The sequence below is a fragment of the Scyliorhinus torazame genome, chromosome 3, assembly GCF_047496885.1.
Source record: "Scyliorhinus torazame isolate Kashiwa2021f chromosome 3, sScyTor2.1, whole genome shotgun sequence".
Classification (NCBI taxonomy): domain Eukaryota; kingdom Metazoa; phylum Chordata; class Chondrichthyes; order Carcharhiniformes; family Scyliorhinidae; genus Scyliorhinus; species Scyliorhinus torazame.
Window position 1 is genome coordinate 12,535,599 of NC_092709.1, and position 26,341 is coordinate 12,561,939.

At 54.1% G+C, this 26,341-nt stretch overlaps 1 protein-coding gene across 6 annotated transcripts in view; it reads left to right on the forward strand.

Moving 5' to 3' along the window:
- Window positions 1-26,341, forward strand: part of LOC140408299 (netrin receptor UNC5C-like) — a 452,196-nt gene that overhangs the window by 337,383 nt on the left and 88,472 nt on the right. For all 6 annotated transcript variants that reach the window (XM_072495295.1, XM_072495296.1, XM_072495297.1 and 3 more), the window contains exon 5: window positions 22,566-22,746. In XM_072495295.1, the coding sequence (XP_072351396.1) occupies window positions 22,566-22,746 (181 nt within the window). The remainder of the gene's footprint in view (window positions 1-22,565; window positions 22,747-26,341) is intronic.

Here is a 26,341-nt window from a genome sequence, read left to right on the forward strand (position 1 = left end):
TGACGGGGGGAGTAGACACAGTAGACACTGTGACGGGGCAGTAGACACTGTGACGGGGGAGGAGACACTGTGATGGGGCAGTAGACACTGTGACGGGGGGAGTAGACACAGTAGACGCTGTGACGGGGCGAGTAGACGCTGTGACGGGGGGAGTAGACACTGTGACGGGGGAGTAGACACTGTGACGGGGGAGTAGACACTGTGACGGGGGAGTAGACACTGTGACGGGGGAGTAGACACAGTGACGGGGGAGTAGACACTGTGACGGGGGAGTAGACACTGTGACGGGGGGAGTAGACACAGTGACGAGGGGAATAGACACTGTGACGGGTGGAGTAGACGCTGTGATGGGGGAGGAGACAATGGCGGGGGGAGTAGACACTGTGACGTGGGAGTAGACACTGTGATGGGGAGTAGTCACTGTGACGGGGGGAGTAGACACATTAGACGCTGTGACGGGGGAGTAGACACTATGACGGGGGATTTGACACAGTAGAGGCTGTGACGGGGGTAGAAGACGCTGTGACGGGGGATTAGACACTGTGACGGGGGGAGTAGACACAGTGACGGGGGGAGTAGACACTGTGACGGGGGGTGTCGACACAGTTGACACTGTGACGGGGGCAGTAGACACTGTGACGGGGGGAGGAGACACTGTGACGGGGGGAGTAGACACTGTGACGGGGGAGTAGACACTGTGACGGGGGAGTAGACACTGTGACGGGGGGAGTAGACACTGTGACGGGGGAGTAGACACTGTGACGGGGGAGTAGACACTGTGACGGGGGAGTAGACACAGTGACGAGGGGAATAGACACTGTGACGGGGAGTGTAGACGCTGTGACGGGGGGAGTAGACACTGTGACGGGGGGAGTAGACACAGTGACGGGGGGTAGACATTGTGACGGGAAGAGTAGACGCTCTGACGGGGGGAGTAGACACTGTGACGGGGGAGTAGACACTGTGATGGGGGGAGTAGACGCTCTGACGGGGGGAGTAGACACTGTGACGGGGGAGTAGACACTGTGATGGGGGGAGTAGACGCTCTGACGGGGAGAGTAGATACTGTGACGGGGAGGAGACACTGTGACTGGCGGAGTAGACACTGTGACAGGGGGAGTAGGCGCTGTGACGGGGGAGACGATGCTGTGACAGGGGAGTAGATGCTGTGACGGGGGGAGTAGACGCTGTGACGGGGAGTGTAGACGCTGTCACGGGGGGAGTAGATGCTGTGACGGAGGAGTAGACACTGTGACGGGGGAGTAGACACTGTGACGGGAGGAATAGACACTGTGACAGGGAGTAGACACTGTGACGGGGGAGTAGACACTGTGACGGGGGGAGTAGACACTGACAGGGAGTAGACACTGTGATGGGGGAGTAGACACTGTGACGGGGGAGTATACATTGTGACGGGTGGAGTAGACACTGTGATGGGGGGAGTAGACACTGTGACGGGGGGAGTATACATTGTGACGGGTGGAGTAGACACTGTGACGGGGGAGTATACATTGTGACGGGTGGAGTAGACACTGTGATGGGGGGAGTAGACACTGTGATGGGGGGAGTAGACACTCTGACAGGGGAGACGATGCTGTGACAGGGGAGTAGACGCTGTGACGGGGGGGTAGACACTGTGACGGGCGAGTAGACACTGTGACGGGGGGGTAGACACTCTGACAGGGGAGACGATGCTGTGACAGGGGAGTAGACGCTGTGACGGGGGAGTAGACGCTGTGACGGGCGAGTAGACGCTGTGACGGGGGAGTAGACACTGTGACGGGGGAGTAGACACTGTGACGGGGGAGTAGACACTGTGACGGGAGGAATAGACACTGTGACAGGGAGTAGACACTGTGATGGGGGAGTAGACACTGTGATGGGGGGAGTAGACGCTCTGACGGGGGGAGTAGACACTGTGACGGGGCGGGAGTAGTCACTCTGACGGGGGGAATAGACACTGTGTTGGGGGGAGTACCGTCTTAGACAGGGGGAGTAGACGCTGTGACGGGGGAGTAGACGCTGTGACGGGGGGAGTAGACACTGTGACGGGGAGAGTAGACACGGTGACGGAGGGAGTGGACGCAGTGACGCGGGGAGTAGTCACTGTGACGGGGGAATAGACACTGTGACGGGGGAATTGACTCTGACGGGGGAGTAGACGCTGTGACGGGGGAATTAGACACTGTGACGGGTGGAGCAGACACTGTGACGGGGGGAGCAGACACTGTGACGGGGGGATTAGACACTGTGACGGGGGGAGTAGACGCTCTGATGGGGGAGTAGACAATGTGACGGGGGAGAAGATACTGTGATGGGGGGAGTAAACACTGTGACGGGGGGAGTTGACACAGTGGAAACTGTGAGGGGGGGATTGGACACTGACGGGGGGAGTTGACACTGACTGGGTAGTAGACCATCTGATGGGGGGAGTGGACACTGATGGGGGGAGTAGACACTGTGACGGGGGAGAGTAGACACTGTGACGGGGGGAGTAGACACTGTGATGGGGGTGAGTAGACACTGTGACGGGGGGAGTAGACACAGTGACGGGGGGAGTAGACACAGTGACGGGGGGTAGACATTTTGACGGGAAGGGTAGACACTCTGACGGGGGGAGTAGACACTGTGACGGGGGAGTAGACACTGTGACGGGGGAGTAGACACTGTGACGGGGGAGTAGACACTGTGACGGGGGAGTAGACACTGTGACGGGGGAGTAGACACTGTGACGGGGGGAGTAGACACTGTGACAGGGAGTAGACACTGTGACGGGTGAGTAGACACTGTGACGGGGGGAGTAGACACTGTGACGGGGGATTTGACGCTGTGACGGGGAGGAGACACTGTGACTGGGGGAGTAGACGCTGTGACGGTGGGATTAGACACTGTGACGGGGAGGTGACACTGTGACTGGGGGAGTAGATGCTGTGATGGGGGGAGTAGACGCTGTGACGGGGAGTGTAGACGTTGTCACGGGGGGAGTAGATGCTGTGACGGAGGGAGTAGACGCAGTGACGGGCGAGTAGACACTGAGACGGGGAGTAGTCACTGTGACGGGGTTAGTAGACACAGTAGACACTGTAACGGGGGGAGTAGACACTGTGACAGGGGGAGGAAACACAGTAGACACTGTGACGGGGGCAGTAGACACTGTGACGGGGGGAGGAGACACTGTGATGGGAGCAGTAGACACTGTGACAGGGGGAGTAGACACTGTGACGGGGGCAGTAGACACTGTGACGGGGGGAGGAGACACTGTGATGGGAGCAGTAGACACTGTGACGGGGGGAGTAGACACTGTGACGGGGGCAGTAGACACTGTGACGGGGGGAGGAGACACTGTGATGGGAGCAGTAGACACTGTGACGGGGGGAGTAGACACAGTAGACGCTGTGACGGGGCGAGTAGACGCTGTGACGGGGCGAGTAGACGCTGTGACGGGGGGAGTAGACACTGTGACGGGGGAGTAGACACTGTGACGGGGGGAGCAGACCCGGTGACGGGGGGATTAGACACTGTGACGGGGGGAGTAGATGCTCTGATGGGGGAGTAGACAATGTGACGGGGAGAAGATACTGTGATGGGGGGAGTAAACACTGTGACGGGGGAGTAGACACTGTGACAGGGAGTAGACACTGTGATGGGGGAGTAGACACTGTGACGGGGGGAGTTGACACAGTGGAAACTGTGACGGGGGAGTAGACACTGACGGGGGGAGTTGACACTGACTGGGTAGTAGACCATCTGATGGGGGGAGTAGACACTGACGGGGGGAGTAGACACTGTGACGGGGGAGAGTAGACACTGTGACGGGGGGAGTAGACACTGTGACGGGGGGAGTAGACACTGTGACGGGGGAAGTAGACACAGTGACGGGGGGAGTAGACACAGTGACGTGGGGTAGACATTGTGACGGGAAGAGTAGACGCTCTGACGGGGGGAGTAGACACTGTGACCGGGGAGTAGACACTGTGATGGGGGGAGTAGACGCTCTGACGGGGGGAGTAGACACTGACGGGGAGGAGACACTGTGACTGGCGGAGTAGACACTGTGACAGGGGGGGTAGGCGCTGTGACGGGGGAGACGATGCTGTGACAGGGGAGTAGATGCTGTGATGGGGGGAGAAGACGCTGTGACGGGGAGTGTAGACGCTGTCACGGGGAGTGTAGACGCTGTCACGGGGAGTGTAGACGCTGTCACGGGGGGAGTAGATGCTGTGACGGAGGAGTAGACACTGTGACGGGCGAGTAGACGCTGTGACGGGCGAGTAGTCGCTGTGACGGGGGAGTAGACACTGTGACGGGGGAGTAGACACTGTGACGGGGGAGTGGACACTGTGACGGGGGAGTAGATACTGTGACGGGGGGAATAGACACTGTGACAGGGAGTAGACACTGTGATGGGGGAGTAGACACTGTGACGGGGGAGTATACATTGTGACGGGTGGAGTAGACACTGTGATGGGGGGAGTAGACACTGTGACTGGGGGACTAGACACTGTGACAAGGGAGACGATGCTGTGACAGGGGAGTAGATGCTGTGATGGGGGAATAGACGCTGTGACGGGGAGTGTAGACGTTGTCACGGGGGGAGTAGATGCTGTGACGGGCGAGTAGACGCTGTGACGGGGGAGTAGACACTGTGACGGGGGAGTAGACACTGTGACGGGAGGAGTAGACACTGTGACAGGGAGTAGACACTGTGACGGGGGGTGTAGACGCTGTGACGGGGGAGTAGACACTGTGACAGGGAGTAGACACTGTGACGGGGGAGTATACACTGTGATGGGTGGAGTAGACACTGTGATGGGTGGAGTAGACGCTCTGACGGGGGAGTAGACACTGTGACGGGGTAGTAGATACTGTGACGGGGGGGAGTAGTCGCTCTGACGGGGGGAGTAGACACTGTGACTGGGGGAGTCGACACTGTGACGGGGGGGAGTAGTCGCTCTGACGGGGGGAGTAGACACTGTGACAGGGGGAGTAGACACTGGGACGGGGCGGGAGTAGTCACTCTGACGGGGGGAATAGACACTGTGTTGGGGGGAGTACACTCTTTGACAGGGGGAGTAGACACTGTGACGGGGGAATAGACGCTGTGACGGGGGAGTAGACGCTGTGACGGGGGGAGTAGACACTGTGACGGGGAGAGTAGACACGGTGACGGGGGGAGTGGACTCTGACGGGGGAGTAGACGCTGTGACGGGGGGAGTAGACACGGTGACGAGTGGAGCAGACACTGTGACGGGGGAGTAGACACTGTGACGGGGGAGTAGACACTGTGACGGGGGAGTAGACACTGTGACGGGGGAGTAGACACTGTGACGGGGGAGTAGACACTGTGACGGGGGAGTAGACACTGTGACGGGGGGAGTAGACACTGTGACAGGGAGTAGACACTGTGACGGGGGGAGTAGACACTGTGACGGGTGAGTAGACACTGTGACGGAGGGAGTAGACACAGTGACGGGGGAGTAGACACAGTGACGGGGGGGTAGACATTGTGACGGGAAGAGTAGACGCTCTGACGGGGGGAGTAGACACTGTGACGGGGGATTTGACGCTGTGACGGGGAGGAGACACTGTGACTGGGGGAGTAGACGCTGTGACGGTGGGATTAGACACTGTGACGGGGAGGAGACACTGTGACTGGGGGAGTAGACACTCTGACAGGGGAGACGATGCTGTGACAGGGGAGTAGATGCTGTGATGGGGGGAGTAGACGCTGTGACGGGGAGTGTAGACGTTGTCACGGGGGGAGTAGATGCTGTGACGGAGGGAGTAGACGCAGTGACGGGCGAGTAGACACTGAGACGGGGAGTAGTCACTGTGACGGGGTTAGTAGACACAGTAGACACTGTAACGGGGGGAGTAGACACTGTGACGGGGGGAGGAAACACAGTAGACACTGTGACGGGGGCAGTAGACACTGTGACGGGGGGAGGAGACACTGTGATGGGAGCAGTAGACACTGTGACAGGGGGAGTAGACACTGTGACGGGGGCAGTAGACACTGTGACGGGGGGAGGAGACACTGTGATGGGAGCAGTAGACACTGTGACGGGGGGAGTAGACACTGTGACGGGGGCAGTAGACACTGTGACGGGGGGAGGAGACACTGTGATGGGAGCGGTAGACACTGTGACGGGGGGAGTAGACACAGTAGACGCTGTGACGGGGCGAGTAGACGCTGTGACGGGGGGAGTAGACACTGTGACGGGGGAGTAGACACTGTGACGGGAGAGTAGACACTGTGACGGGGGGAGCAGACCCGGTGACGGGGGGATTAGACACTGTGACGGGGGGAGTAGACGCTCTGATGGGGGAGTAGACAATGTGACGGGGAGTAGATACTGTGATGGGGGGAGTAAACACTGTGACGGGGGAGTAGACACTGTGACAGGGAGTAGACACTGTGATGGGGGAGTAGACACTGTGACGGGGGGAGTTGACACAGTGGAAACTGTGACGGGGGGAGTAGACACTGACGGGGGGAGTAGACACTGACGGGGGGAGTTTACACTGACTGGGTAGTAGACCATCTGATGGGGGGAGTAGACACTGACGGGGGGAGTAGACACTGTGACGGGGGAGAGTAGACACTGTGACGGGGGGAGTAGACACTGTGACGGGGGGGGTAGACACTGTGACGGGGGAAGTAGACACAGTGACGGGGGGAGTAGACACAGTGACGTGGGGTAGACATTGTGACGGGAAGAGTAGACGCTCTGACGGGGGGAGTAGACACTGTGACCGGGAAGTAGACACTGTGATGGGGGGAGTAGACGCTCTGACGGGGGGAGTAGACACTGACGGGGAGGAGACACTGTGACTGGCGGAGTAGACACTGTGACAGGGGGGGTAGGCGCTGTGACGGGGGAGACGATGCTGTGACAGGGGAGTAGATGCTGTGATGGGGGGAGAAGACGCTGTGACGGGGAGTGTAGACGCTGTCACGGGGAGTGTAGACGCTGTCACGGGGGGAGTAGATGCTGTGACGGAGGGAGTAGACGCTGTGATGGGCGAGTAGTCGCTGTGACGGGGGAGTAGACACTGTGACGGGGGAGTAGACACTGTGACGGGGGAGTGGACACTGTGACGGGGGAGTAGATACTGTGACGGGGGGAGTAGACACTGTGACAGGGAGTAGACACTGTGACGGGGGAGTAGACACTGTGACGGGGGAGTATACATTGTGACGGGTGGAGTAGACACTGTGATGGGGGGAGTAGACACTCTGACTGGGGGACTAGACACTGTGACAGGGGGGGTAGACACTCTGACAAGGGAGACGATGCTGTGACAGGGGAATAGATGCTGTGATGGGGGAATAGACGCTGTGACGGGGGGAGTAGATGCTGTGACGGGGGGAGTAGATGCTGTGACGGAGGGAGTAGACGCTGTGACGGGCGAGTAGACACTGTGACGGGAGGAGTAGACACTGTGACAGGGAGTAGACACTGTGACGGGGGGTGTAGACGCTGTGACGGGGGAGTAGACACTGTGACAGGAAGTAAACACTGTGACGGGGGAGTATACACTGTGATGGGTGGAGTAGACACTGTGATGGGGGGAGTAAACGCTCTGACGGGGGAGTAGACACTGTGACGGGGTAGTAGATACTGTGACGGGGGGGAGTAGTCGCTCTGACGGGGGGAGTAGACACTGTGACTGGGGGAGTCGACACTGTGACGGGGGGGAGTAGTCGCTCTGACGGGGGGAGTAGACACTGTGACAGGGGGAGTAGACACTGGGACGGGGCGGGACTAGTCACTCTGACGGGGGGAATAGACACTGTGTTGGGGGGAGTACTCTCTTTGACAGGGGGAGTAGACACTGTGACGGGCGAATAGACGCTGTGACGGGGGAGTAGACGCTGTGACGGGGGGAGTAGACACTGTGATGGGGAGAGTAGACACGGTGACGGGGGGAGTGGACTCTGACGGGGGAGTAGACGCTGTGACGGGGGGAGTAGACACTGTGACGGGGGGAGCAGACACTGTGACGGGGGGATTAGACACTGTGACGGGGTGAGTAGATACTGTGATGGGGGGATGAGACACTGTGACAGGGGGAGTAAACGCTCTGATGGGGGAGTAGACAATGTGACGGGGGAGAAGATACTGTGATGGGGGGAGTAAACACTGTGACGGGGGAGTTGACACAGTGGAAACTGTGACGGGGGGAGTAGACACTGACGGGGGGAGTTGACACTGACTGGGTAGTAGACCATCTGATGGGGGGAGTGGACACTGACGGGGGGAGTAGACACTGTGATGGGGGAGAGTAGACACTGTGACGGGGGGAGTAGACACTGTGACGGGGGAGAGTAGACACTGTGACGGGGGAGAGTAGACACTGTGACGGGGGGAGTAGACACTGTGACGGGGGAGTAGACACTGTGACGGGGAGAGTAGACACTGTGACGGGGGAGTAAACACTGTGACGTGGAGAGTAGACACTGTGATGCGGGGAGTAGACACTGTGACGTGGGAGAGTAGACACTGTGACGGGGGAGAGTAGACACTGTGACGGGGGGAGTAGACACTGTGACGGGGAGAGTAGACACTGTGACGGGGGTGTAGACACTGTGATGCGGGGAGTAGACACTGTGACGGGGGAGAGTAGACACTGTGACGGGGGGAGTAGACACTGTGACGGGGGAGTAGACACTGTGATGCGGGGAGTAGACACTGTGACGGGGGGAGTAGACACTGTGACGGGGGTAGTAGACGCTCTGACGGGGGGAGTAGACACTGTGACGGGGCGAGGAGACACTGTGACTGGGGGTGTAGACACTGTGACGGGGGAATAGTCACTGTGATGGGGGAGTAGACACTGTGACGGGGGGGAGTAGATGCTGTGACGGGGAGTAGGGACTGTGACGGGGGGAGTAGGCACTGTGACAGGGGGAGTAGGCACTGTGACGGGGGAGTAGACACAGTGACGGGGGGAGTAGACACAGTGACGGGGGGAGTAGACACTGTGACGGGGGGGCGTAGACTTTGTGACGTGGGGGTAGACACTGTGACGGGGGTGTAGACACTGTGACGGGGGGGAGTAGACTCTGTGACGTGGGGGTAGACACTGTGACGGGGGGAGTAGACACTGTGATGGGTGGAGTAGGCACTGTGACAGGGGGAGTAGGCACTGTGACGGGGGGGAGTAGACTCTGTGACGTGGGGGTAGACACTGTGACAGTGGGAGTAGACACTGTGACGGGAGGAGTAGACACAGTGACGGGGGGGTAGACACTGTGACGGGGGAGTAGACACTGTGATGCGGGAAGAGTAGACACTGTGACGGGGGGAGTTGACACTGTGATGCGGGAAGAGTAGACACTGTGACGGGGAGCAGACACTGAAACGGGTGGATTAGACACTGTGATGGGGAGGAGTAGACACTGTGACGGGGAGTAGACACTGTGACAGGGGGAGTAGACACTGTGACGGGGAGTAGACACTGTGACAGGGGGAGTAGACACTGTGACGGGGTGTAGATACTGTGATGGGGGAATCGACAATGTGATGGGGGGAGTAGACACTGTGACGGGGAGAGGAGACACTGTGACGGGGTGAGTAGACACAGTAAACACTGTGAAGGGCGGAGTAGATGCTGTCACGGGGGAGTCGACACTGTGACGGGGGAGTAGACGCTGTGACGGTGGGAGTAGACACTGTGACGGGGAGGAGACACTGTGACAGGGGGAGTAGACGCTGTGATGGGGGGAGTAGACGCTGTGACGGGGGAAGTAGATGCTGTGACGGAGGGAGTTGACGCTGTGACGGGCGAGTAGACGCTGTGACGGGGGGAGGAGACACTGTGACGGGGAGGGAGTAGTCACTCTGACGGGGGGAATAGACACTGTGTTGGGGGGAGTACACTCTTTGACAGAGGGAGTAGACACTGTGACGGGGAGTAGACACTGACAAGGGGAGTAGACACTGTGACGGGGTGTAGATACTGTGACGGGGGAGTCGACAATGTGATGGGGGGAGTAGACACTGTGACGGGGAGAGGAGACACTGTGACGGGGTGAGTAGACACAGTAAACACTGTGAAGGGCGGAGTAGATGCTGTCACGGGGGAGTAGACACTGTGACGGGGGAGTAGACGCTGTGACGGTGGGAGTAGACACTGTGACGGGGAGGAGACACTGTGACGGGGGGAGTAGACGCTGTGACGGGGGAAGTAGATGCTGTGACGGAGGGAGTTGACGCTGTGACGGGCGAGTAGACGCTGTGACGGGGGGAGGAGACACTTTGACAGGGAGTAGACACTGTGACGGGTGGAGTAGACACTGTGATGGGGGGAGTAGACACTGTGACTGGGGGAGTCGACACTGTGACGGGGGGGGGAGTAGTCGCTCTGACGGGGGGAGTAGACACTGTGACGGGGCGGGAGTAGTCACTCTGACGGGGGGAATAGACACTGTGTTGGGGGGAGTACACTCTTTGACAGGGGGAGTAGACACTGTGACGGGGGAGTAGACGCTGTGACGGGGAGAGTAGACGCTGTGACGGGGAGAGTAGACACGGTGACGGGGGGAGTGGACGCTGTGACGGGGGGAGTAGACACTGTGACGGGGGAATAGACACTGTGACGGGGGGAATAGACACTGTGACGTGGGAATAGACACTGTGACGGGGGAGTTGACTCTGTGACGGGGGAGTTGACTCTGTGACGGGGGATTAGACACTGTGACGGGGGGAGTAGACGCTGTGACGGGGGGAGTAGATACTGTGATGGGGGGAGTAGACACTGTGACGGGGGGAGTAGACGCTGTGACGGGGGGAGTAGACGCTGTGACGGGGAGAGTAGATACTGTGATGGGGGGAGTAGACACTGTGACGGGGGGAGTAGACGCTGTGACGGGGGGAGTAGACGCTGTGACGGGGGAGAGTAGACACTGTGACGGGGTGAGTAGATACTGTGATGGGGGGAGTAGACACTGTGACGGGGGGAGTAGACGCTGTGACGGGGGGAGTAGACGCTGTGACGGGGGGAGCAGACACTGTGACGGGGGGAGCAGACACTGTGACGGGGGGATTAGACACTGTGACGGGGGGAGTAGATACTGTGACGGGGAGGAGACACTGTGACAGGGGAAGTAGACACTGTGACGGGGAGGAGACACTGTGACAGGGGGAGTAGATGCTGTGATGGGGGAGTAGACGCTGTGATGGGGGGAGTAGACGCTGTGATGGGGGAGTAGACGCTGTGACGGAGGGAGTTGACGCTGTGACGGGCGAGTAGACGCTGTGACGGGGGGAGGAGACACTTTGACAGGGAGTAGACACTGTGATGGGGGGATGGAGACGCTGTGACGGGGGAGTATACACTGTGACGGGGAGGAGACGCTGTGACTGGGGGAGTAGACACTGTGACAGGGGGAGTAGACGCTGTGATGGGGGGGATGGAGACGCTGTGACGGGGGAGTATACACTGTGACGGGTGGAGTAGACACTGTGATGGGGGGAGTAGACACTGTGACTGGGGGAGTCGACACTGTGACGGGGGGGAGTAGTCGCTCTGACGGGGGGAGTAGACACTGTGACTGGGGGGGAGTAGTCGCTCTGACGGGGGGAGTAGACACTGTGACGGGGGGGAGTAGTCGCTCTGACGGGGGGAGTAGACACTGTGACGGGGGGAATAGACACTGTGTTGGGGGGAGTACACTCTTTGACAGGGGGAGTAGACACTGTGACGGGGGAGTAGACGCTGTGACGGGGAGAGTAGACACTGTGACGGGGGGAATAGACACTGTGTTGGGGGGAGTACACTCTTTGACAGGGGGAGTAGACACTGTGACGGGGGAGTAGTCGCTCTGACGGGGGGAGTAGAGACTGTGACGGGGGGGAGTAGTCGCTCTGACGGGGGGAGTAGTCACTCTGACGGGGGGAATAGACACTGTGTTGGGGGGAGTACACTCTTTGACAGGGGGAGTAGACACTGTGACGGGGGAGTAGACGCTGTGACGGGGAGAGTAGACACGGTGACGGGGAGAGTAGACACGGTGACGGGGGGAGTGGACGCTGTGACGGGGGGAGTAGACACTGTGACGGGGGAATAGACACTGTGACGGGGGGAATAGACACTGTGACGGGGGAGTTGACTCTGTGACGGGGGAGTTGACTCTGTGACGGGGGATTAGACACTGTGACGGGGGGATTAGACACTGTGACGGGGTGAGTAGATACTGTGATGGGGGGAGTAGACGCTGTGACGGGGGAGCAGACACTGTGACGGGGGGATGAGACACTGTGACGGGGGGAGTAGACACTGTGACGGGGCGAGGAGACACTGTGACGGGGGGAGTAGATGCTGTGACGGGGGTGTCGACACTGTGACGGGGGGAGTAGACACTGTGACGGGAGAGTAGACACTGTGACGGGGCGAGGAGACACTGTGATGGGGGGAGTAGATGCTGTGACGGGGGTGTCGACACTGTGACGGGGGGAGTAGACACTGTGACGGGAGAGTAGACACTGTGACGGGGGGGAGTAGACACTGTGACGGGGGTGTAGACGCTGTGACGGGGGGGGAGTAGACACTGTGACGGGGGAGTAGACACTGTGACGGGGGGGGGGAGTAGATGCTGTGACGGGGAGTAGACACTGTGACGGGGGGAGTAGACACAGTGACGTGGGGGGAGACACTGTGACAGGGGGAGTAGGCACTGTGACGGGGGAGTAGACGCTGTGACAGGGGGAGTACACGCTCTGTCGTGTTGATTCGACACTGTGACGGGGGGAGTAGACACAGTGACGGGGGGGTAGACACTGTGACGGGGGAGTAGACACTGTGATGCGGGAAGAGTAGACACTGAGAGGGGGAGTAGACACTGTGACGGGGGAGTAGACACTGTGACGGGGGGAGTAGACATTGTGACGGGGGGCGTAGACACAGTGACGGGGGGGTAGACACTGTGACGGGGGAGTAGACACTGTGATGCGGGAAGAGTATACACTGTGACGGGGGGAGTAGACACTGTGATGCGGGAAGAGTAGACACTGAAACGGGTGGATTAGACACTATGATGGGGGAGGAGGAGACACTGTGACAGGGAGGAGACACTGTGATGGGGGAGTAGACGCTGTGACGGGGGGAGTAGACACGGTGACGGGGGGAGTAGACACTGTGACGGGGGGAGTAGATACTGTGATGGGGGGAGTAGACACTGTGACGGGGGGAGTAGACACTGTGACGGGGGAGTAGACACTGTGACGGGGGGAGTAGACACTGTGACGGGGGAGTAGACACTGTGATGGGGGAGTAGACACTGTGACGGGGAATAGACACTGTGATGGGTGGAGTAGACACTGTGACGGGGAATAGACACTGTGATGGGTGGAGTAGACACTGTGACGGGGGGAGTAGACACTGTGGCGGGGGAGTAGATGCTGTGACGGGGAGTAGACGCTGTGACGGGGGGAGTAGACGCTGTGACGGGGGGAGTAGATGCTGTCACGGGGGAGTAGATGCTGTGACGGTGAGTAGACGCTGTGATTGAGGGAGTAGACGCTGTGACGGGGGAGTAGACACAGTAGACGCTGTGACAGGTGGAGTAGACGCTGTGACGGGAGAGGAGACGCTGTGACGGGGAGTAGACACTGTGACAGGGGAATAGACACTGTGACGGGGGGGAGTAGTCTCTCTGACGGCTGGAATTAGACACTGTGACAGGGGGAGTAGACGCTGTGACGGGGGAGTAGACACTGTGATGGGGGAATAGATACTGTGACGGGGGGAGTAGACACGGTGACGGGGGGAGCAGACACTTTGACGGGGGGAGTAGACAATGTGATGGGGGAGTAGACGCTGTGACGGGGGGAGTAGACACGGTGACGGGGGGAGTTGACACTGTGACGGGGGAGTAGACACTGTGATGCGGGGAGTAGACACTGTGATGGGGGGAGTAGACACTGTGATGGGGGGAGTAGACACTGTGATGGGGGAAGTAGACACTGTGATGGGGGGAGTAGACACTGTGACGGGGGAGTAGATACTGTGACGGGGGAATAGACACTGTGACGGGGGGAGTTGACACTGACGGGGGGAGTTGACACTCACTGGGGAGTAGACCATCTGATGGGGGAGTGGACACTGTGACGGGGGGTGTAGACACTGTGACGGGGGGAGTAGACACTCTGACGGGGTGAGTAGACACTGTGACGGGGGGAGTAGGCACTGTCCCGGGGGGAGTAGACACTGTCCCGGGGGAAGTAGACACTCTGACGGGGGGGTAGGCACTGTGCCGGGGGAGTAGACACTCTGACGGGGGGAGTAGACACTGTGACGGGGGGAGTAGACACTGTGACGGGGGGAGTAGACACTCTGACGGGGGGAGTAGACACTCTGACGGGGGAGTAGACACTGTGACGGGGGGAGTAGACACTGTGACGGGGGGAGTAGACACTCTGACGGGGGAGTAGACACTGTGACGGGGGAGTAGACACTGTGACGGGGGGAGTAGACACTCTGACGGGGGAGTAGACACTGTGACGGGGGAATCACAGGCAATCAGCAAAAGGGAAGAAGAAAAACATCTTAAATCCTGGATGATTTCCATTTGATTTTATCTTTCTGCACCGGTTATTCTATATAAATCTGATAAGTCACAAATTATTTTAATTTTTGTCGGCATTCAATTTATTCCAGTTAAATAGCCATTTAGATTTCCCTGGTGTTTTTTAAAGCTTTCACTTTCTACAGCTTTGAGTAGAATGTGGCCCAGCTTGGCTTCCGAGGAAGGTTGGACAGGCAAGTAGACCCCCTTCACCAGTAAATGGCAGCAGGGTGAATGTTCGGAGACACCAGTGCTGATACAGAACCTCACTCAGTGGGACTGAGTGGAGAAATGGCTCAGAGATTGGTGCACCTTGTTCCTGGGGCCCCACCTCCCGCAGTTTCCACTCCGTATATAACAGTCAATAACCAGTCAATCTGACACGATGCCAACTGAACACAATGATCCCTGTTGTGTGCTGCGGATGTGGGAGCTCTACGCCGGGAGCTGCATTTCACAAAAACCTCTCGGGAGGCTTTGCCCCCAGGCTGACCGTTTCCTCATGTACTGAGTCACTGAGAACTCCTCTTCAGTAACTCATCCATTGCTTGTAACATCTATGTCACAATTTTGTGGAAGATCAAAGGCCTGAACTGAGCAATAAAACACAATAAATAGATCTCCATTATGGGCCATAATCGTTAGATATGATAGCTTGGAACCCTGCATCTTAATCAATATAACCACCTTAATGTGACACTAACTGCCTGGATTGACGCCAGATTCTGAATCGAAGGCCAAATTGAACAAGAGAAATAAGGCTCTGCTTATAACTACACAAAACCTGAAAGCTGGAGTAAGTTAGAAACCATCTAAAAGCAGGATATTAATTTTTCTGATCGGGGGTGGGAGGGGGGGGGGGGGGGGGAAGGGGGAGGGAAGGGGGGAGAGGGGGAGCCCAGAACAATGGCCATAACCTTAAAATTAGAGATTGATCATCAGGGCTGATGTCAGGATGCACTGCTTCGCACAAATGGCTTTGGAAGTCCGCAGCTCTCTCACCTAGGGGTGGCACGGCAGCACAGTGGTTAGCACTGCTGCCTCACAGCGCCCGGGACCCAGGTTTGATTCCGACCCTGGGTGACTGTCTGTGTGGAGTCTGCACGTTCTCCCTGTGACTGCATGGGTTTCCTCCGGGTGCCCTGGTTTCCTCCAAAGATGTGCAGGTTGGATGCTGGATTAGCACAGTGGGCTAAACAGCTGGCTTGTAATGCAGAACAATGCCAGCAGCGCGGGTTCAATTCCCACAAGCGCCGGAATGTGGCGACTAGGGGCTTTTCACAGTAACTTCATTGAAGCCTACTTGTGATAATCAGCAATTATCATTATTATTATTATAAATTGCCCCTTTGTGTTTAAAGGATCGGTGGGATTTCTGGTAGGGTGCGGGAGTGGGCCTAGGTAGGCTGCTGTTTAGGAGGGTCGGTGCAGGTGCGGTGGGCCGAATGGCCTCTTTCTGCATTGTAGGGATTCTATAGATTCTACGAATAAAGGACGCGATCTACCCGACTTGGGACAGAGTCTCGTAGCACATGATTAGCCGATTGTTTCCCGGCATTTAGAGCAGAGAGAAACATCCCACTATCTAACACTCATCCGGATAGATCAGGAAACTCAGCAGCGAACGCACGGCCGAGTTCCGCTCGCTGGAACTCCTCAGTGCAGAGAGAGATCGGGACACCAATTTTAAATAGCGCCCCAATCTCTTGATCCCCCAGTGTAACTCCCGAACCTCACCCCCAAGCCCCAGCTCACTATAAGGGGGTTCTCTAGCTGTCTCATTCTAACATGCAGATTTGCCAGAGGGTGACCCCGCCCACATTGGGCACGATCCACATTGCGACGTCTCACAAGATGGCGTTAGATCTCACGAGGTGCGGCAAGCCGGGTAGCTCTCGGAGGTGGGATCTCCCGCCATCTATCAGCCGCGCCGCCTTTCAGGTGCAATGCAGCCGGCACATCCTGGCCCAAGCTGCTAAGGCTCTGGGCGACAGGCTGGGGTAAATGGTGGGGGCCAAGGGAAAATATCAAAGCGGAGGTTAATAGATTATTGTTAGGCAAGAATATTACTCAATAGAGTGAAGACACAGATAAACTCCGATCCAGTTGAATAGCGCGAACAAGCCTGAGGGTCTGCGTCTATCAGCTATAGATATAGATATAGATATAAGAGCTATGGCTCTTCTGAATCAGAAAGCTGACAGTTTTAGCCTCAACCCAGGACCTGAGCAGACAAAAAGCAAGCCTGACACTCCAGTGCAGTACCGAGGGAGGGCTGCACCGCCGTAGTTGCTGACTTTCAGATGGGACAGATGATTAAACTGAGGCCTCATCTGCCCCCTTCAAAGTGTCCACGGCACGAAAAAGAGCAGGGGAGTGTAGCCCCGGTGTAATGGGCCTAATGTTTGTCCTCAATCAACATCACAAAAAACAGATTGCTACTTGTCGGAGCTTACCGACAAGGCAACAGTAGCCACGCTTCAGAACAAGAAGTGCTTTGATGTCTGTGAATAACGCGGGGACTCCCTGAGGTCCTGAATGGCACTATATAAATGAAAGTTTCAGCCCTTCTGAATGTTTGGGGGGGTGGGGGAGGGGGTGGGGGGGGGGGGGGGCTTACTGATGTCCTCTACTGGATTCTATCCGCAAGCGCAGGCAGAGTGCATTATAATTGAAGAGAAATGACTGACGTCCAGGCTTCACAAACACACAGTTTAAAAAATGGCCTTGTCCCAGGGTACTAAACCTAAACAACAGCACATTTTCCCTTTACTTCCCCCCAGTGAGGGGACAGATGCGTTTTGTCTAATTATCCGCTGATCGGAGCCATGAGATGTATTAACATAATTGGTGCATTTGTTCTAATTAACTGGGTGAAATTGCTGCACGCCGTACCAAGTTAGAAGGTGAAAGCGCAACCGTCAGCAAGAGGGGAGAAATCGGAGAGAGAATCGACAAATGAGCAATAAAAATATGTACGTGTAAAAAATTAACAGGCCCCGCACAGCCATGGCTTTGAAGAGGCCCCTTGTTAAAAAGCTGGGAAATAAGGAAGCTAATAGCAATTGTTAAGCGTTTGATCAATCTGATAATCATTTAAATGAGCAAAGTTATTGCAGGCTAATTATTGAGAGCTTTCAAACCTCGCAGAACATAAGCTGATCTTTTTTTAGGAAGAGGAGAAGGAAAGGAATTGCATCAGGGATTTTAAAATAGCAAGAAAGAGGGACAATAAAGTGTCGGCGTCACATGACACAAAGTTGCATCGATATCCTCGCTTAATAACTTCAACGTCCATCCCGGGGAAGTAACTCAAGGCAATCTCCTTTTGTTCAGGGAATAGCAGCTGTTTATAATATTGTGCCAACTGTGCGGAAAACTTCGATGACCCTGGCCTCTTGACTCTGCAGCGATGGTCCTGCAAGACAACCTCCTGAATTTGGTTTGGGTCTGTCGCGAATGGTTCACAATCATCCTGACCCAGGCAATCAGGAAGGGTGTCATGGTGGGGGTCGCCTGGGCGGCGGGTGCCATCAATCGACCATGTCCAGTCAGGCAGGTGGGAATCTATAAAAATAATCTTTATTATTGTCACAAATAGGCTTACATTAACACTGCAATGAAGTTACTGTGAAAAGCCCCTAGTCGCCACACTCCGGCGCCTGTTCGGGTACACGGAGGGAGAATTCAGAATGTCCAATTCACCTAACAAACACGTCTTTCGGGACTTGTGGGAGGAAACCGGAGCTCCCGGAGGAAACCCACGCAGACACGGGGAGAACGTACAGACTCCGTACAGACAGTGACCCAAGAGGGAATCGAACCCGGGGCCCTGGAGCTGTGAAGCAACAGTCCTAACCAATGTGCTTACCATGCTGACTCGTCCAGATTTGTCCAAAAGCATATGATGAGCCAGCTGGGGAAGCTAGGGGTCACTCTCCTTAGAGCAGACAAGGTTAAGCAGAGACCTAAAAGAGGTATTGAACATACTGCAGGGCTTTGATAGAACAAGTAGAAGGGAAACTATTTCCTCCGGCAAGAGAGTCATTAACCAGATGTCACAGGTTTAAAAATAATTGGCAAAAGGTCTACCGGAGAAATGTGGAGACGCAACATGTTGTTAAGATCACAAATGCACCGATGGAAGCAGATTCTATAGGAACATTCATAAAGAAATTGGGCATGTGCTTGAAGGAGCTGGGAGATTAAATTGGACTGCTTTCAAAGAGTCAACACTGGCACAATTTGTTGAATAAGTCACTTTCTTTCCTCTAAGATTCTAATCGTTGCATACAGCAGAAATGCAAATGGCAAGCCCACTTTAACACACAATGTGACGTCGGTGCCTCCACAATGCCAAAAGTAACCCAATGGACCAGCATTCAACCAGCCTCACACCAGTCAGTAACATTTGACAGAGCGAACATCAGCACCGTTCCTCAGCCTGTACATGTAGATGTTAATGAGAGAAGACAGTGTGGGGAAGCACTGATGGCAGTGAGGTCGGCCTTTAGCGTGCTGCTTTTAGTGTGAGGGCAGCCGTTTTCAAACGCAAGGTGTTTTCTCAGAGGGTAGAGAATCTGTGGGATTGTTTGCCGCAGAGAGCTGTGGAGGCTGGGCCGTTAAGCGTGCTCAAGGCTGAGCGAGACAGATTTTAAATTCGGAATCAAGGGTTATGGGGAAAAGGTGGGAAAGTGGAGCTGAGCATTTTCACAGCAGATCAGTCCATGATCTCGTTGAATGGCGGGGCAGACTCAATGGGCCGAGTGGCCCACTTCTCTCCTATGACTTGAGATCTAAAGCACCCTGACAGTCAGTGAAGTACATTCTTTACACTGTGAGGAAGTGCACAGTAAGCAGTAACAAAATCAGTGGTCCCTCATCATAATCACCGCTCCCATTTGATCAGACAGCTGGTGGTGGTGATGCTTCTGCCATTCACACCTCCTCTCAACTCAGCGTTTCTTTCTTCACCTATCCCACTGCCTTTTGCATTGCACCATCATCCTTTTCGCCATTTAATCTCTCCTGCTGTGCACCTGACCCCTTCTGTTATTTCCCCTCCCTCCACTTTCCCCGCCTATGAACTTGCTTTAAACCCAGTTACGTCTTCAGATTTTTCCACTTCTGATGAAAGGTCATCGAATTGAAATGTTAGTGCTGGGTTGAATTCTCCCAAAAAATGGCTTAGCGTCATTTCAAGGCGAGAAAACTGGCTGTGGCAGGTCGGCACTTCCAGGGTGCTCGGGAGCAGTTCCCGGGCACTGTCCAACCACGTCCCTGACCACCCAGGAAGGCCACCGAGCCCCCTGAAGGCACGGTCATCAGGTTCATCCAGAGAAATCAACTGCGGCTGTGAGAAGCTGCCAGCTGCTTCTATGATGGAAAAGTACCCCCGGGGCAGGCCTGCTGTTCAGCCGTCAGAGGTTGAAAAAGAACAAGTCTAAAAAAACTTGTCAGACAGTGCACTTGCTCTTTCGAGGAAGCACTGCAGAGTAGGAAAAATCCACAATAGAAAAAATGTGGTCAGACAGGACACCTGTTCAAAAGAGGAAGCACTTTAGAGTTAATGGGCCGTAAAGTGAAGACAAAGCTAACCCTCCTTTGAGATAGCCTTCAGCTGTCAATCAAGAGGCTTGTAACAGTCACAGGCGTGTGAAATTCATTGTAAACTATCAAGTACAAAGGGATAAAAGCAGGCATACTGTAACATTGAAGCCACAGAGCCTCTTGAAACTTCAAGGGGAGGGGGTGGCGGTAGCTCCTCCAAAGTGAAGGGATACCAGTGAGCGTCAACATGGTAGACCCATTGTACCATCTGTACGATGCACTGCAGCATCTCCGTCAAGGTTCCTTCAACAGCACCTTCCAAACCTGCGACCTCTAACACCCAGAAGACAAGGTCAGCAGATGCAAATCCTTCAAGATCCCCTTCAAGTCATTCACCATCCTGACTTGGATATGTATCCCCTTCCCTTCACTGTCACTGAGTCAAAATGCTGGAACTCCTTCACTGTAGGTGTACCTACACCCACATGGACAACTGCGATTCAGCACCACCTTCTCAAGGGGGTGAGGGCCACCTTGGGTCTGTGAAACCTTTAATTTCATGTTGAACACCCATAACAGGGGAAATCACAGCTGCGGCCTGTCTGTCTAAAATCCTCTCACGGAGCCATTCTGTGATTCTTGCAGAAGCATTTTCTTTTATTCGTTCATGGAATGTGGGTGTTGCAGGCTGTGAATAATTGCACATCCCTAATCGCCCTTGAGGGGCAGTGTCAATGACATTGCCGTAAGGAGGACAGATTTCCTCTTCTAAAGGACATTAGTGAACCAGGTGGGTTTTTAACCACAATCGACAATGGTTTCATGGTCATCATTAAACTTTTAATTCCAGATTTTATTGAATTCATATGTCACCATCTGCAGTGGTGGGATTTGAACCAGGGTCCCCAGTGCATTATTCGGGATCGCTGGGTTACTAGTCCAGTGACAATACCACTACGCCACCCCCTCCCCTTGAAGTTTCAAGAGGCTCTGTGGCTTCAATGTTACAGTATGCCTGCTTTTATCCCTTTGTACTTGATAGTTTACAATGAATTTCACACGCCTGTGACTGTTACAAGCCTCTTGATTGACAGCTGACTTGTCAATACAAATACATACAAATTTTATTTAGTAGTGTTAATAAATTAGTTTTGCTCATTTTCCTAAAGTATAAAGTTACTGAATTAAACTATGTTATCTCTAACTACAGAAATCTCAAATACACAACTGATCTCCCTCATGCCTAACCATCTTCTACCCAGAATCCCAGAAGTCACATGACATATACATATATATGACTGTTCTGTGGTTCCCTCTAGTGGTAAGAAGCATTATCATTAACTTGTTAACTCTTTACATCCAGTCAATATACATATCATGACAAGGCTGGTGACCTGTTCCAGGGAAAAACATGTTACAGAAAACAGAGCTTCATCTGCCTCATGCATCTCTGGTCATGGGTAACCTTTTAGTCTAAGGGAATATTCAGAATGTTCCTCACTCCTCTTAACTCTGTTAAAATAATAATTTCTTCATAAAATGATTGGTTCATTTGGACGCAGGTGCCTTTACTTTTTGCTGCAACTGTCACCTCTCTTACCGCAGGTGTTAGTCCCAGGGATACAGGCAATGCTCCAGTGCACCATTCACGTGTTTAGATCTTACGTATAAACAAGAAGTGAGCTTTTTGCAAGCACTTTGACTGTGGCATTCCTGGTGTCCAAATTTAGTTCTTGTTAAGTGTTCAGCACACCTGGCTGCCCATCGCATCTCAGTCAGGATTAGGAATCATTTGTTCCCTCCCCTCCTTAATCTGGAAACCCTGAGGTTAATTATAACTCCCACACTGCTAATCAAACTGACAATAACTAAGTCACGGTAGCACAGTGGTCAGCATTGTCGCTCACAGCTCCAGAGTCCCAGGTTCGATTCCTGGCTAGGGTCACTGTCTGTGGGGAGTCTGCATGTTCTCCCCGTGTCTGTGTGGGTTTCCTCCGGGTGCTCCGGTTTCCGCCCATAGTCCAAAAGATGTGCAGGTTAGGTGGATTGGCCATGCTAAATTTCCTTAGTGTTCAAAAAGGTGAGGTGAGAATCCTGGGTTACGGGGACAGTGTGGAGGTGTGGGCTTGGTGCTCGTTCCAAGGGCCGGTGCAGGCTCGATGGGCCGAATGGCCTCCTTCTGTACTGTAAATGTTATGATTCTAGAAGTCAAGACGAGTTCGGATTCAACCTTGGGCAGCTCTTCCTATGAATGGCTCTGCCCTGCACCTAATCACCGTTGGGAGCTACAGGACTTTGAATAAAGACACCATTTGTTGACGAGACTGTGAATATGTTTGAATTAATGCAGTCGTGTTGTGCCTAGTAATATTTACTCTTGAAGATATGAGAGATTCATAGGTTTACAAATAGTCACAATGCAGTATGATCTCTTAAATTCAAGGTGGAATGGCTGAAGAACGATGAGGTTATTGACCCAGTCCAGGATCGAAACTTTTACCTGACCATTGACCATAATCTGATCATCAAACAGGCCCGGCTGTCTGACACGGCAAACTACACATGTGTCGCCAAAAATATCGTGGCCAGAAGAAGAAGCACCACAGCTACCGTCGTTGTCTATGGTAAGTTAACAACTACACCGATGCAGAGGCTATCGTAACCATTGAGAAATACATGACCTGCATAGACTGGACATAACATTTCATCACACAATGCTGCAGCACATGGAATAATAATGCAGAGTAACGAATGTGGCAATATGCGTATTGGGAGAATAATGAAGGGTTGACAATTTACTGTAACCACATCCAACCATTTGATGGCAATCAAACGCAGACACATGGACCACGTGATACTCTTGATTGGGGGAGTAGGTTGTTAGGCGAGATAGTGAATGGTCGTGTTATCAGGAGCTCTGTCGTTAGTATCATAGTTTTAGCCCATCTGTAATCTTGTATATCTTAGCAAGGAAGACGAATCCAGTTATTTTGCAGCGTAAATAAGTTAGCTTTGTTCAAATCATAGCTTGAGGTTCTTTACGAGACACTTCAAAGCCATCCTCATGAAGAAATCAAAGAACATCACAACGACAGGACAGAATGACGACACAGAATGATGAAAACTGTGGCTGCCTTCCATTTTGTAGCCATGATGTGGAAATGCCGGCGTTGGACTGGGGTGAGCACAGTAAGAAGTCTTACAACGCCAGGTTAAAGTCCAACAGGTTTGTTTCAAACACTAGCTTTCAGAACAGAGCTCCTTCACCTGGTGTTGTAAGACTTAGTGTTCCATCTTGTAAGATGGCGCTTTCCACTATGGTACTCAACACTGTGTTAAGCCTGTTTCCTGTTAATATTCTGCAGCAAAACTGGAGTGCTCTCTCCAATGTGCAAGCCTGGGCAAAGTTCATGGAGACCCTGACCCCCCAAACATCAGGGTCCCTCTCCTGATCTCCCCTAATGCAAAGCACTGTCTTTGGCACTGGCCTGATTGCAGGGGTTGCCGGAAAGATAAGACATCGGCCCACCTTTGAGTTCCACACTTAGATCTTCGGGTCAGGGTTTACTCCTTTAGACTTACCCGAGGTATCCATAGGACAGCGGAGCTACACCCTGAGCTGGGATTTTGGTTCATGAGTGCCAGGGCATGTCTGCATGGCGATGGGCCAGCACACGGCCTGTCAGAGGGCCATACCCTCCTCCCAGTTCCTCTGAAGCACTGGCCCGACAGTGTGGAAGTGATCACACAAGAGTAATGAAAACGCACAGCACAAAGGAAACACGGGAGAGATAACACTGAAGGGGAATGAAAGCAAGAGAGTGAGGCGCAGTGTAATTAAAACGTGCGGCATTATCTCTCATGTCAGAAGACTTTTAAAGGAGGAATGGATTACAGGGGATATTACAGGAAGTGTGCACTATACAAAAGACCTTTACCACATTATACGGGAAATATATATGCTTTGGAACCTATGTGATTAAATTTCAGTTAATTATGCTATCTTGAATCCCTCAATTAAATGATTGTCTGAGTTTTATTGGAGTGTTATTTCCAGGTAATCAGCTGCAAATTAAATTGTGGTAATCCTGTCATGTCCTATCACAAATCTAACCCTTCAATGAGGATAAATTGAAAGTTCCCTGCGTTTTCACATCCGTAATATCACTGACTGACAGTTTTGCCTGGGGATAATTTAGTGTCTTGGTCCACATGTATGTATTATTAGTGACAACTGATTGCCTCAAACTGGAGTTATTTAGAATATGGATTAAAGACTTTACTTAACTTGTTCTCTATTACATTGCCCCTGTGTCAGCAGGGCTGTTTTTGCTGATTTCAGGAGTCACCCCACTTTTGGAGAGACACCCTGCAGTAAAACGTTAAATGTTGTCTGATTAAAATAATCCAGTTACTGGCAGCATTTAATCCAAATTTAAGCTCTCCTGCAATAGCTGCTCCAACAACAGTTTATGCATTATGACATCCTTAGCTGGGAAATAGAAAGCACCCAGTAAATGCCAATGACAATTGGCTGTGCTGGCACATTTCCCATGCCTGTGTTATCCTGCACATAATCATTCCTGTGCCTTATTTACTGTGCGTGATAACTCCCATAACCCCGGGTGGAATTCTCCAGCCCTTCCCTCCAGCGGAATCTTCTGGACCCGCCGGAGCCGACCCCCGCCGTGGGTTTCCCGACGGGAGCCCGGGGGGGGGGTATAAATCTCCGTCGACTTCAGCGGGCTGGAGGAACCCGGCAGCGAGCCACCTCCGCTGCGGGGAAATCCAACGCGGGGGGTGGCGGGGGGGGGGGGGGGGGGGGGGGGGGGGGCGGTCTGCACCCTCTCCAAAGCCTCCACATCCTTCTGGTAGTGTGGCGACCAGAATTGTGCGCAATATTCCAAGTGGGGCCTTACCAAGGTTCTATGCAACTGTAGCATGACTTGCCAGGTTTTACATTCGATACAGTGTCCATACAGTGTTCCTTGTCATAACCTAGAAAGAAGTAGAGGTGGAAAAACTGAAGATGTCCGTCACTTCTATAGCCATGGGCAGTGTTGAAGAATCATAGAAAGGTCCAGCACAGCAGACCATTCATCCCTTCATGCGCAAGCTGGCTCTTTAATGGTGCGACCGTGTGTAGTCCCCACACCACTGATCTTTGTCCACCGTCCTGTGAGATTCTCAGCCTCGGGTACTTGTCTAACTCCCTTTTAAAACTGTTCATGACATCAACGACCACCACATGTAGAGTGAAGCAGATCCTGGCAAGTCTTTGAGTGGACGTTTTCCCCAATTCCCCTCCAACTCTTTCTTCAGGGATTTTGAATTTACGATCTCCACGGGTGGAATTTTCTGAAGAAAATGGCAAAGTGCGTTAATTTATTGTACTATACGGCAAAGTTCATCCTGTCCATCCCTTAATTTACTTTATGTACATTTTGCCATCCTCTGGCTCGGCCTGTGGTCCCTTCCACCCACCCCCCTCCCGCCCCTCACTGCCACCCCCTCCCCACCTTGTGCCCTCCCCCTTTCCCTCCCCCCTCCCTTTTCTTCACCACACCCGTCAACTTCGGCTGTGTTTGTCTTGTGATCGGGGTGGGGAGGGTCACGCCATTCCCTTTTTGTGACTTTCCAGCCTTTTCTCTTCCCCACCCACCTCCCCCCCCCACCCCCGGGTTGCGCATTCCTGTGGTTCCCCCTCTATCTTTGTTTCCCCTTATCCTTCCTCTTTTTCTTCCTATCTCTCCCATTTTCCTATCGTACTCTTCGTTGCTGGCCTCAAACAGGTTTTGGAACAGGCCGACGAACTGCTCCCATGCATCGAGGAAGCCTTCCTCCGACCCTAGAATGGCATACTTAATCTTCTCCAGGTGGAGAAATTCCGAAAGGCCAACTAGCGAGTCTGCAGCCGTGGGTGCTGCTAGAGGACCTGATAGGCACAAACAGCAAAGAAGGAGGACCATGTGGGAAAATGTACGGACAGTTACTGGGAAGAGCTCGAACACCACTGGAAATGGGAGCACGAGCTGGGGACAGAGGTGGGGTGGGGTCTCTGGAGCGAAGCACTGAGCAGGGCCAACTCCACCTCCTCCTGCGCAAGGCTCGGCCTCATGCAGCTCAAAGTGGTGCACAGAGCACACCTGACCAGAACCCGAATGAGCAGGTTCTCCTCGGAGGTGGAGGACAAATGTGAGCAGTGCCAGAGGGGCCCGG